The sequence below is a fragment of the Bos indicus x Bos taurus genome, chromosome 13, assembly GCF_003369695.1.
Source record: "Bos indicus x Bos taurus breed Angus x Brahman F1 hybrid chromosome 13, Bos_hybrid_MaternalHap_v2.0, whole genome shotgun sequence".
NCBI lineage: Eukaryota > Metazoa > Chordata > Mammalia > Artiodactyla > Bovidae > Bos > Bos indicus x Bos taurus.
In genome coordinates this window covers 9,847,201-9,858,635 of record NC_040088.1, presented here as the reverse complement: position 1 = coordinate 9,858,635, position 11,435 = coordinate 9,847,201, and the positions used below count along the sequence as shown (strand labels likewise).

Sequence of the window (11,435 nt, the reverse complement as noted above, 5' to 3'; positions counted from 1 at the left end):
CCACATTAGGGTGTGAATACTAAGAGGTGAGGATCATTGGAAGTCAACTTGGAGGGTGGCTAAAATGAATAAAATGAAATATATGAAATTAACATGAAATGAATGACTCATAGAATATGAACTCAGTGGCTCTTCTCCTTTCCCCTCATCTCTGAAATGGTGAATTTAATACATGCAATTGTTGCTCTTAGCATATTGGTTCAAATAGTATGGACTATTTTCTTCGACCTGTGACATTTTTCAGGAGAGGATTGAATTACAATTTCGTCTTTTTAAAAAAATCATTATCTAATTAAGTTCTCTGTTTACTTTAGAATCCATAGAGCACAGAAAAATATGGAGCAAATTTCCCTACTTGGCCCTAGCTCTAGGAATTCCAGCTCTTATTACTTTCCACTCCACTGAGTTGAAAACAGTATCACCCTCCTGTGTTTCTGGCCAAGAACATATCCTCCACGTGACCTACCGTGACAATATTCCTAATATTGGGAAAGGCAGTCTCAAGCATATATCCCCCACTGCAGAAGGGGTCTTCGGCCTGAAATATGATACTTGCTTACCAAGAGATAGAGAGTCCAACACAGCCTGTGCCAGACTTACTCCATGTGTAGAAATATCTTCCCGTTTCAACCTCAACACATGCTCCTTCATTTTATGTGAGTGTGTGTGCCCTTGGGCACCTGGTCAACCCCACAGCTGTATCTGTCCTCAGCAAGGAAAGAACGGAGTGGAGTCCCTTTACCATTACATGAGAGGAGTGCATGTAGGTAAATTGCCCAGCGTCAGCTGCCAGGAAAGACTCCCTGGCCATGAGAGATCAAAGCCCATTGTGGATGTGTCTTATGGGGTTGAAGCACTGTTTCACCCAATGCTTGATTATGTTTTTGCTTTCCTTGGAGATTCTGATACCAATATATTGGGTTGGCAAAAAAATTTGGGTTTTGTCTTGCAGGATGTTATGGAAAGACACGAACAAAATGTTTTGGTCAACCCAATACAATGGACAGACAGAAGTGTTTGGAGTCCTCCCACAGGACTGATAATCACTTCATGTCGTTCTGCTCAACACTTACTTTAAGACAGAAGAAGCCGTGTCTTGGGAGAGAGAAGAAATGAAAGGGGCTCAAGATCACCGCAGAAGGCAAGTATCCACCATTTTTTGAGAGCCTGCAGTGGCCCCGTAACATTGCTATTCATTTTGCATTGCACATATCAATGCTCCATACACTGATTTTTATCACCACTTTGTAAGTTAAGAGATTAAGATGTTAGAGATAAAGTTGTTTGTCCCAAATCACAGAGCTGAGTCTTTTCAGAACTATGATGTGAACTATGATGTGAACTATGATGTGAGGGAAGCCTCTTATCCAGATATTTCCTCATCACTACCCACCCACCTCATCCTCCCCAATGTATCACAGAAGCAGTATGTACAGAGAGAAACATGCTCATTTATTTATTGATAAGTCAACAGACATTTGTTGGCTTCTTCTGCAAAGAAGATATTGGTGTTAGAACCAAGTCTTCGCCAAGGAGTGATCCAAGACTGGGCGTAGAAATGGAACTCCCACACCACACAGAGTAGGAATCCAGAGACTCTCCCAAACGGCAGGAATCAGGCTGGGAGAGAAAATGAGATCAGGGCTTCAATATTGGAAGCACCCGAGTCATCTTCACATTCTCTCCCCCCGCCCAAGAAATCCCTTGAGATAGAGAAAATAGCAAGGTGCTGATAGAGTTGAAGGAGTCTTGGTATCAGGAGGCTGAGTACAAGCCTCTATTTTACTAGAAAACTCTATAAATCAGAGCCTTGAGCTGGATTATCCTCAAAATCCACTGGTCCCTTGGGCTTTGACCCTAAACAACATCCTGGAAATAACCTTAATAACACATACTGAACAGTACTTTTGACAATGCACTTTCAAGTTAATTATATCCATTTTACATATAAGGAAGCTGAGACTGAGAGTTACTTGCCCAGGACCCTTACTCAGAAGGGCTGGGATAGAATCAAAGCCATGAGCCATCCTATGGAAATTCTTGCCCTGAAGCCTGGGAGAGAGGGCTCTTGAAGACCACAGAGTCTGGCAGAAACTCTGCTTGGGGTTGGGATCAGGAGTCCCCTGTTCATATGCTGGGAACTTCAGAGGGCTGAGACAGAGAGAGTTGGAGGGAGGGAGGTCAGCCTGCCCCAGCCCCTCCTTACCTTTCATAGGGGAAAGGCAGACTTTCCCACACACAGCATTGCAGCACTTTAATGTACCTACGCACTGGTCGTCTGTCTCACAGTGATTGAGGGGTTTAAGCATCAGACATCGGCCATGGACCAATGGACACGTCCCAGGCTTCTTCTTAACTGGAGAGAGTAGAGTCATGGGTTAGAAGGCTTAGGCCTTCCACATCACCGCCCCCTACTTCTGGACCCCAGCCCCTGCCCTAGCCTGAGCAGAGAAAATCCCGTGTCCATGACCTCCACCTCCTTCCCGAGGCCAGGAAGTACCCCCTGAACATAGGATCTGTTTCTCCTCTGACATCAAACCCTCAGTCAACACAGGAGGCCAGTTGTCCAGTGCTGAGTGGTGGGGTGGCTGCCCACTGCCTGGCTACCTGAATGACCAGATGACTATTACCTGCAAAACTGACCTTTTAGCAGACTGGCTGCTTTACCAGCCAAGTGGGTAACTTCCTGTCTGGGGCTGGATGATTTCCTGACAAACTTGGCTCAACACTTCTTGGCGAAGAGGTGGCCAGGCAGGACCCACCCCCGTCTCCCCAAGGCTGTGTCCTTCGTTCCACTCCTCCCCACCAGCTCTTCCACCTTCTCACCTGGGTTTGTGACGTTGACAGGGTCCAGACATTCAGTTCCGCAAGTGTCGAGGCAACATTTCTTCTTGTGTGGACACTGCCAGTCACTTCTGCACTTGGGTTTCTCATCTCCAAGGCACTGGGTAGTTTTTCTAGGAGGGCAGGCCCCAGCTTTCAAAGCTTTTGAAGAGAAGTTCAAGAATTTGGAGGGGGCTGGGTGTTGAGTAGGCCATCACAGCTCCTGGACAAAGCACCGCTCTCCAGCAGTGACCCTCGCCCAGCTGACTGTCCACAAAGTCCGAAGGGAAGTCCCCGTCTGGACAAGCTTGATGAAATCACACACATGGTCAGGAGAGAGGCATAGGGCTCCCAGCCAAGGTTTCTGGCCTCAGACAAAAGCAAAGGCTACACACAGGGAGTAAGCAAGGCTGAGGGTAATGGAGATGGAAGGAACTAAACAGAGATAAATGGAACTGACAGGGCAGGAGGAGAGCTAGAGCCTGAGGCAGGAAAACAGATTAATGGAAAGAATCAGCAAGAGTCAGACTGATGCCTGGAGAACCAGAGACTAGGAAACAAGGCAGGGAGAGAGAGGAACAAGAACAGCAATGGACTGAGACCTGGGCTGACAGATGGCAGAGTAAAAGAAGAGTTTTCAGATGCTCAGAAGCCCTCACAGAGACCCTGGAGCCCAGGTGGACATGAACACACTCCTAGGGACATCTCCTGAAGCTAAGCTCAGAGTTCACAGTCTAGAGAAGGGTACATTCCCACACCACCTCTGACGTTGCAGCCAAGATGGTACCAAGGTATCTCCAACTCACCATTTTCAGCACCTTCCACAGCCCAAAGTGCCAGGCTTCCCAGGGCAAGAAGCATGAAGGGGAAGAGGCCACTGAGCTTCATGGTGAGGGCAGGGGTGATGCTGATGGCCAGACCTCCCAATTTATACCTTCACTAGTGGGTGTGGCCTCACCAGCATTTCTTTGGCCCCTCCCAGCTTCCATGGCATAAACAGGAAGGCAGAGACCAGGAAGCTTGATACTAGAGAGACAGTGGCTCATTCCTGTCCCGGGCAAGATGGCAAGGCCACTGAAATAACTGCCAGGGAAAAAATAGAGGAGAGGCGGGCCTGGGAGATGTCGGCAGGCTTATGAGGAAACTATCTCAGGTGTCCATCTGAACCCTGAACATTGTGGGGGCCCACGTCCCTTAGCCTTGTTAGTGGAGATGGGGTTAAAATAAAAGGTCAACTGCAAAGATGCTATTTAGTCCTGGATTCTTAGGTAAGATGTTGGGAAATGCACCGCTAGTTCTCCCACTCTTGGACTCCCAGGGAATTGTGAAACTCTCTACTGATTGCTCAGTGCAATTTCTTTCTCAAATTTCAGATAACATTGAGTCAAGCTGGGATCTGGGAACTGGGACCCGTTTCTAAGTGCTTGCACCTGGACTAACAGCACCTAGAGCAACAGAATACAACGTATCTATAAGGGACTAAAAATAACTACCCACATGCCAGTTGGGGCAAATTATGAACAATAAGATACAAAAAGCCCAAAAACCCAACTGCCACTTCTGAGATGTGAAATGGAGCAATAACAGGGTACTACACATGCACTCTGCACACAGCACCGCCAAGGAGGTGGGCAGACCACTCAAGCCACCCCTCCAGCCCCCTGGACTCATCCCCAACCTCACTCCACACAAAGGACCGGCTCACCAGCCCCCCAAGCAAGTGAGCAAGAAAAACTGTTACTTGTTTTCGCTCTCTGGTGTCCCAATAAAGACTTGCCTGAATTAAGAAATCTTATCAGACCTCTTCTGGATTTCCATCGATTAAAAGATTCCAAGAAGCCAGGTGGGTCACAACAAATTCTTCAGCTAACAGATATTGATCTCTGTGCCCCTCCCCCCGCCCCAGTATTTATACCCTTATGTCTCCAGTGCCTATTCCATGTCTGGACATGGAAGGTGCTCATAAATAGTTGTCACATAAAAGATACAGAAGAGCTCTGCCTTCAACAAAGCTCTTTGGAGCTCAGTTTTCCTGACTGAAATGGGACAATTCTAACAAATCAGGCTTCTCACAGAGTTGTGAGGTTATGGGTGCGGAAGGACTCTGAAAAGAATAAATGAATTGTTTCCCTTATGATTGAACAGAAGTGAATCTGAGCTAAAGGGGCAGAGCAGCTCACCAGTCACTATAATCAACATTTAGTTATAGTGTGTAATTTGAGATGTTAGAGGAATGCTTCCTACCCCTACAAATTTCATGCCATAACAAAAAATGGGCTTTTCTCTAGTTGCAGCAAGCTCGTGCTACTGTCTGTGGTGGATGGGCTTCTCTTGCAGTGACTCCTCTTGTTGTGGAGCACCAGCTCTGGGGTGCACGGCCTTCAGTGGCTGAGGTACGTGGGCTCAGGAGTTTCGGCTGCTGGGCTCTAGAGCACAGGCTCAGTAGCTCTGGTGCATGGGCTTAATTGCTCCATTGCATGTGGGATTTTCCCAGATCAGGGAAAATCCCTGATCATTGACATCATGGAACCCATCAGACATCAGATATCATTGAACCCATGTCTCCTGCATTGGTAGGTAGATTCTTTAGCACTGAGCCATCAGGGAAGTCCTGAATAGATGACTTCTAATTATCAAAGGAGTGATCATTCTCTCTAGAACCCAAGCCAAATTTGTCTCACTGCAAAATCCAAACTCTCGCCCCATTATCATGTAACTTCTTGATGCTTGGAAGTTCCAATTCACTCTTCAAAGTAGAGGTTTATGGAAATTCAAATAGACACAAGAGTCTTGCATTGCCAAGCTCCACATGAACTAATTTGTAAAATATCCTCCAACTAGACAGGCAGTTGATTCCTGTATGCAGAAGTCACTCAGTGATTTAAATTTGGGGGGACTTCCCTGGTGGTCCAGTGGTTAAGAATCCATCTTCCAATGCAGGGGATGAAGACCCAGTGCAGTTTAAAGAAAAATGGTGGGAAAAGAAAAAAAGAAAATAAAAATGCCCCAGAGAGCTACTATGCGGGGGCTTTCACTCCTAGCTGGCACACTCAGGAGGGCAAGTGAGAGACAGAATGTCTGACTTCCATCAGTGGGTAATACCACAGTCGGGTCAAACAGCCTGGCTTAGGTTCAGGACTCTGGTTCTCACTTATACCACCCTGGGGACGATTTGATTCTTCTTACTCCGGGGTAAGAATGACAGAATTGGCCAGACTTCCCACTCTCTGTTTCTTCCTATTTTCCTCAATGTCACACTCAAGAGAGTATCTGCCGTTTTCTAAATATTTGCCTCATAAAGTGTGAAAGAGAGGAACTTCCCTGGTGGTCCAGGGGTTAAGAAAATGAGCTGCTACTTCGATGGGCGAGGGTTCAATTCCTTATGAATTACGACTCATAAGCTGCACAGCATGGCCAAAAAGAAAGAGTGAAAGAGGAAATGCTCCAGCTAGAGTTCTCTATCTGTGATTGATTATAAAAAGCCAACTCCGTTCTCGTCAGAAGAGTTCTGTGATCGATTAGCAACGCCTGCATGGACATTATATAAGGATTACGGCATTGTCTGATTATTTCTGTCCTTTATATGTGTGGTTCTAAGTTTTTAAATTATACACTGTTGGGAATTCCCTGGTGGTTTGGTGGTTAGGACTCCGTGCTCTTGCTGCAGGGACTGAGGGTTTGATTACAGCTTGCGGAAATAAGATTCTGGAAACCATACAGAATGGCATATGTGTGTATATATATATATCATGGACTGTTAAGATTAAAAGGGATTCAAAGGTCAGGTCAGCAAGCTGTAGCCTAGAGACTAAATCCAGACAACTGTTTATTTTTCTAAATGACTTTTTGTTGGAACACAGACACACATTCATCTATGTATTGTCTGAGGATACTTTCTCACTACAGTGGGAGGGTTGTCTAGTTGTGGCAGAGACTCAAATTCGTCTTTAGACAAAGCTAATATTTACTCTCAGTCCTTCATAGAATATGTTTGCTGCCTCCTGATCCAGACCCAACCTCCCACTGGGAGCAGGAGACTGAGGCCCTCAAGAGAAGGTACAAACCTGGAGCTGCATAATGAGTGAATTACACGACACCAGATTGAGCGTTTCTAAAACTGGTTACTCCCATACTGATCCCCAGAACCTATTTGGTAATGAGAATGGGTGGACACTCGTCCTTCCAAGCCTGACCTCAACCCAAGATTGATTCACTGAGCCTACCTCTCACACCCTCTATAGTCTTCTATAAATACTATAGACTCATTCATTCATTCAGTTCATTCACACAAAAATCATTTAATGAATTCTTACTGCGTGCCAGGCTCTCAGCTGCAATCAAGAAGATACACACAGTCGATACCATGTGGTTGCTAAGAACTTAAACTTCACATTATAAATCAATTATACTTCAATAAAATAAATATTTAAAAGTATAAATCAACTATACTTCAATAGAATAAATAAATTAAAAAATTATAGATCAACTATACTTCAATAAAATATAAATTTTTTAAAAAAGAACCTTGGGACTTCCTTGGTAGCCTAGTGGTAAAGACGCCACTCTTCCACTGCAGGGGGCACAGGTTCAAGCCCTGGTTGGGGAACTAAGATCTGACATGCCACAGATCAAAAAAAATTAAGTTAAAAAAAAAGAACCTAAGCTTAAGGTCTGAGATATCTAGTTTGGAAGAAAATCATTGACCCTCTCTGAGGCTGTTTCCTCAGCTCTAAGATGGGAGTGTTGGTTTCTCCTGTCGTGTGATTGTGGTAAGGAATATTTGACAAGCACTCAGCACAGAGTCCAGTCCCCTCAGCGTGGTGGACATTTTTCCTATGACGTTCAGGTACACTGGATGTGAGGTCCTTGGGTCCTTCAGTCTTGGGTCCTTCTTGCTCAGCCCCATTAAATGCCTGACTGAGCCTTTGAAACAGAGTTGTTCTTGGGCGTGTGTGCAGGTGGGGGGTGCCCTCTATCTATGTAAACAATTTGCTTTTTAAATATATTACAAAATTCACAGGCCCGTGTGAGGTATCATGGTTTATCCACGAAGGTTTGAAATAATTGTAGAGAGGGAATTCCTTGGTGGCCCAGTGGTTAAGACTCCATGCTTCCAATGCAAGAGGTGTAGGCTTGATCCCTGGTCAGGGAACTAAGATCCCACAAGCCATACAGTATGGCTTAAATAAATAAATAAAAATACTTAACAAAACAAAACAGAGGTTTCTTGAAGGAGAAGGATGAAATTTAGAAACATAAGCCTGAAATTTAGAAACTCTGCCTGACGTTCCAACCTGCTGTCCTGCAGAATTCGGGTGCAAGAATGCAACATTCTTACCCAAATTTTCAGCCTGTCCTATGAATTTCATACTTACCAAAAGCTAGGAATGCAAGAGCCAATATTAAAAACAAAGATACTGTCTTTTGTTTTCTCTCACTCTTTAATCCTCTTGCTGTTTATCCATCTATCTATGTATCTATCATCTAGGTATCATGTATGTATATGTGTATGAAAGTGAGTGTCAGTCGCTCAGTTGTGTCAGACCCTGCGACCCCATGGACTGTAGCCCCCCAGGCTCCTCTGTCCATGAAATTCTCCAGGCAAGAATACTGAAATGGGTAGCCATTTCCTTTTCCAGGGGATCTTCCTGATCCAGGGATAGAACTCAGGTCTCCTGTATTGCAGGCGAACTCTTTACTGCCTGAGCCACCATATAAATATAGATACCCGGTGGCTCAGATGGTAAAGAATCTACCTGCTATGTGGGAGACCTGGGTTTGATCCCTGAGTTTGGAAGATCGCCCGCAGGAGGGCATGACAACCCACCCCAGTATTCTTGCCTGGAGAATCCCCATGGACAGAGGAGCCTGGCACGATACAGTCCAAGGGGTCCCAAAGAGTCGGGCACGACTGAGCGACTAAGCACATCTCAGCGCATAGGCATAGATACAGATATATAGATATATAGGTATCATATAGAAAGGTTCTCTTTCTCTCGAGAACCTTAATCAATATACCTTTCCATCCTCTGCAGTTCCCAATACCATTTATTTACTTATTGCCCATGAGGCTGTATCATCCACTACGCCAGCCCTCAATACGAGTGTCCAGTGACTGTCTCAAAGGTTGTTCCTTTTTGATCACAAATGCAGCTAGCAGGAAGGTGGTCTGGCAGCTGGTGGCTACTGTCCATGCTGAATAGTGGGATGGGACCCAGAGCACTCATGGGACTCTGCACTCTCCCTGTTGAGTATCCCCATGCCTATGGGAAGCAAAGTCAAATGACAAGTTAAAAATATCAAGGTAATTCCCTGGTGGTCCAGTGGTTAGGATTCCGTGCTTTCCCTGCTGGGACCCAGGGTTCAAACCCTGATCGGAGAACTACTATCTTGTGGAGCGCATAGTGTGGCCAAAAAAAAAAAAAAAAACCCCAAACCTTGACAGATTGCAAAAGAAGGGGAAGAAGTTTGCTTGGGTTTTTGTTTTTTAGTATCTTTAACAGCACTTTTTTCCTGACTTTTTTTTTTTTTTTTTTTGCCACATGGCACGTGGGATCTTAGTTCCTTGACCAGGGATCGAATATCACCCCTCAGTACTGGAAGCTCAGAGTCTTAACTCCTGAACCACCAGGGAAGTCTTACTTTTTTCCTGGTTTTGAAGAGAGGCCCCCACACTTCCACTTTGCCTGGAGCCCTCTAACACTGCGTGTCCTTGGTCAGGACACTGCAGCTCTGTGAGCCTCAGCCTCCCCAGCTGTATAATGAGAAGGTTGAACTAGGAGGTGAAGGACTTGTCTAGAATTAATGTTGCCATGACCCTACATCCAGGCACAGACTGAGGACACAGGTGGTGGGCTCTCCTGTTCTCGGAGGCACCCTTGGCCATGCTCACAGGCTGGCCTCTTAAGACCTAGGGTAGGAAGAGGGGCCAGGAGGGACCAGTGGCTATTCCTTCTTAAGACTGTGAGACTCACGGCCATGCCTGTCTGACTGTCTCTCCCTTTCTCTCTCAAACACCATCTGCCCTGCCATTCACTGGTGTTGGGGGAGAGGAGAGCAGCGGGTCTCTGACATCCTTTATGTTAGATGCTCTTCTCTGTCCCTCAGTTTACCTACCTCTTTGCCAATTGATTTGTTTGTCTCCACACTACACTATGTCTTCCCTGGTGGCTCAGCTGGTAAAGAATCTCCCTGCAATTTGGGAGTCCTGGGTTCAATCCCTGGGTTGGGAAGATCCCCTGAAGAAGGGAATGGCTACTCACTCCACTATTCTTGCCTGGAGAATTCCATGGATAGAGCCTGGCAGGCTATAGTCCTTGGGGTCACAAAGAATCGGACATGACTGAGCGACTAACACACACTACACTATGGTTTCTTTGAGAGAGAAAAACATGTCATTAAAAGATCACAGACTTTGGAATTACATGGACCTGGTTTCAAATCCTGACTCTCCCACTTAATAAATGTCCCTTTGCATAATTATAGTTAATCAGGACTGAGCATTTGCTATGTTCCAGGCTCAGTGCTGAGCCCATTGCATGATTTATCACTTTTAAACATCATGACAATATGTGAAGTAGGTGTAACAATCATCCAATTTTCTAAATAGGCTCAGAGTCCGCCTTGAATACAAGGTACAGAAAGAGGGAGTACTCTGGGCGCAGCTGATCGGGCAATGCCTGACCCGATGCTGCTTGCCCAGATCTGAAAGCACCCAAGTGGCACCCTGAGTCCAAAGCTGGGGTCAGCGGCGAGAACCCCTGTGAGGATCACCTCTATAGCTTGTGCAATTCGTGTGCCCAGTGTACAGACGGTAAATGAGCCCCAGAGAGAAATATCAATTAGCAGGAGCTTTGTTTGATGCCATCTTTTAAAAAGCATAGGGAAATCCCTGGCAGTCCAGTGGTTAGTACTCAGTGCTTTTTAAAGCTATGGCCCAGGTTCAATTCAGAACTAAAGTGCTAAGACCCTGCAATCCATGAATGTGGCCAAAAAAAAAAAAAGGAAATAATATATATATTTTAATTTTGATGGAGTCAGTTTTACCCATCTCTCCCTCTATGGATTGTACTGTTTATGTCATATTCTCCTTACACAATCCCTTCCATTTTCTTTAAATCTTTTTATGAATTTTATCTTCCACATTTAAGTTATTAATTCATTTGGAATTTATTTTTCATGGAAAGTTTGAAGTAGGGATCTTGTTTCCGTTTTTTCCTAATATGGAATGCATATCATTGATCCCCTATTAATTTATAAACTACATCTATTTTGTCCCAAGTTTTCATATATAGATGTATTTCTGGGCTCTAGTTTTACTCAATTTGTCTATTATCAAATCTGTCTTCCTTAATGCTCTTTTAAAAAATATATATATATATTTTTTGGCTGTGCCAGGTCTTACTTGCCGCATGCAGCATCTTTGATCTTCCTTGAGGGATGTAGGTTCTTTTTAGTTGTAGCACATGTGATCTAGTTCCCAGACCAGAGACCCAACCCAGGCCCCTGCATTGGGAGTGCCAAGTTTTAGCCACTGGGCCACAGGAAAGTCCCTGGTGCTCTGTTAATGAACATCTGTGTTTTAAAAATCTTGGTGCTTTGCCTTTTGCTAC

General features: G+C 45.0%; 1 protein-coding gene across 1 annotated transcript; it reads right to left on the bottom strand.

The window, feature by feature from the left end:
* Window positions 1-1,431: 1,431 nt before the first annotated feature.
* SLPI (secretory leukocyte peptidase inhibitor) lies at window positions 1,432-3,733 on the bottom strand. Its single transcript, XM_027558147.1, has 4 exons — window positions 3,630-3,733; window positions 2,827-2,985; window positions 2,207-2,356; window positions 1,432-1,620 (listed from the first exon to the last, which is right to left on the bottom strand). Exons 1-4 carry the CDS (start codon window positions 3,709-3,711, stop codon window positions 1,616-1,618), a joined length of 396 nt encoding a protein of 131 aa, XP_027413948.1. The 5' UTR covers window positions 3,712-3,733; the 3' UTR covers window positions 1,432-1,615.
* Between the last annotated feature and the right edge of the window lie 7,702 nt (window positions 3,734-11,435).

Coding starts and splice junctions, on each gene's coding strand:
- SLPI (XM_027558147.1), bottom strand. CDS start 3,711: ATGAAGCTCAGTGGCCTCTTCCCCTTCATGCTTCTTGCCCTGGGAAGC. Junction 2,986..3,629: donor TGTGGAAGGTGCTGAAAATG/GTGAGTTGGAGA, acceptor TCTCTTCAAAAG/CTTTGAAAGCTGGGGCCTGC. Junction 2,357..2,826: donor TGTCAACGTCACAAACCCAG/GTGAGAAGGTGG, acceptor TACTCTCTCCAG/TTAAGAAGAAGCCTGGGACG.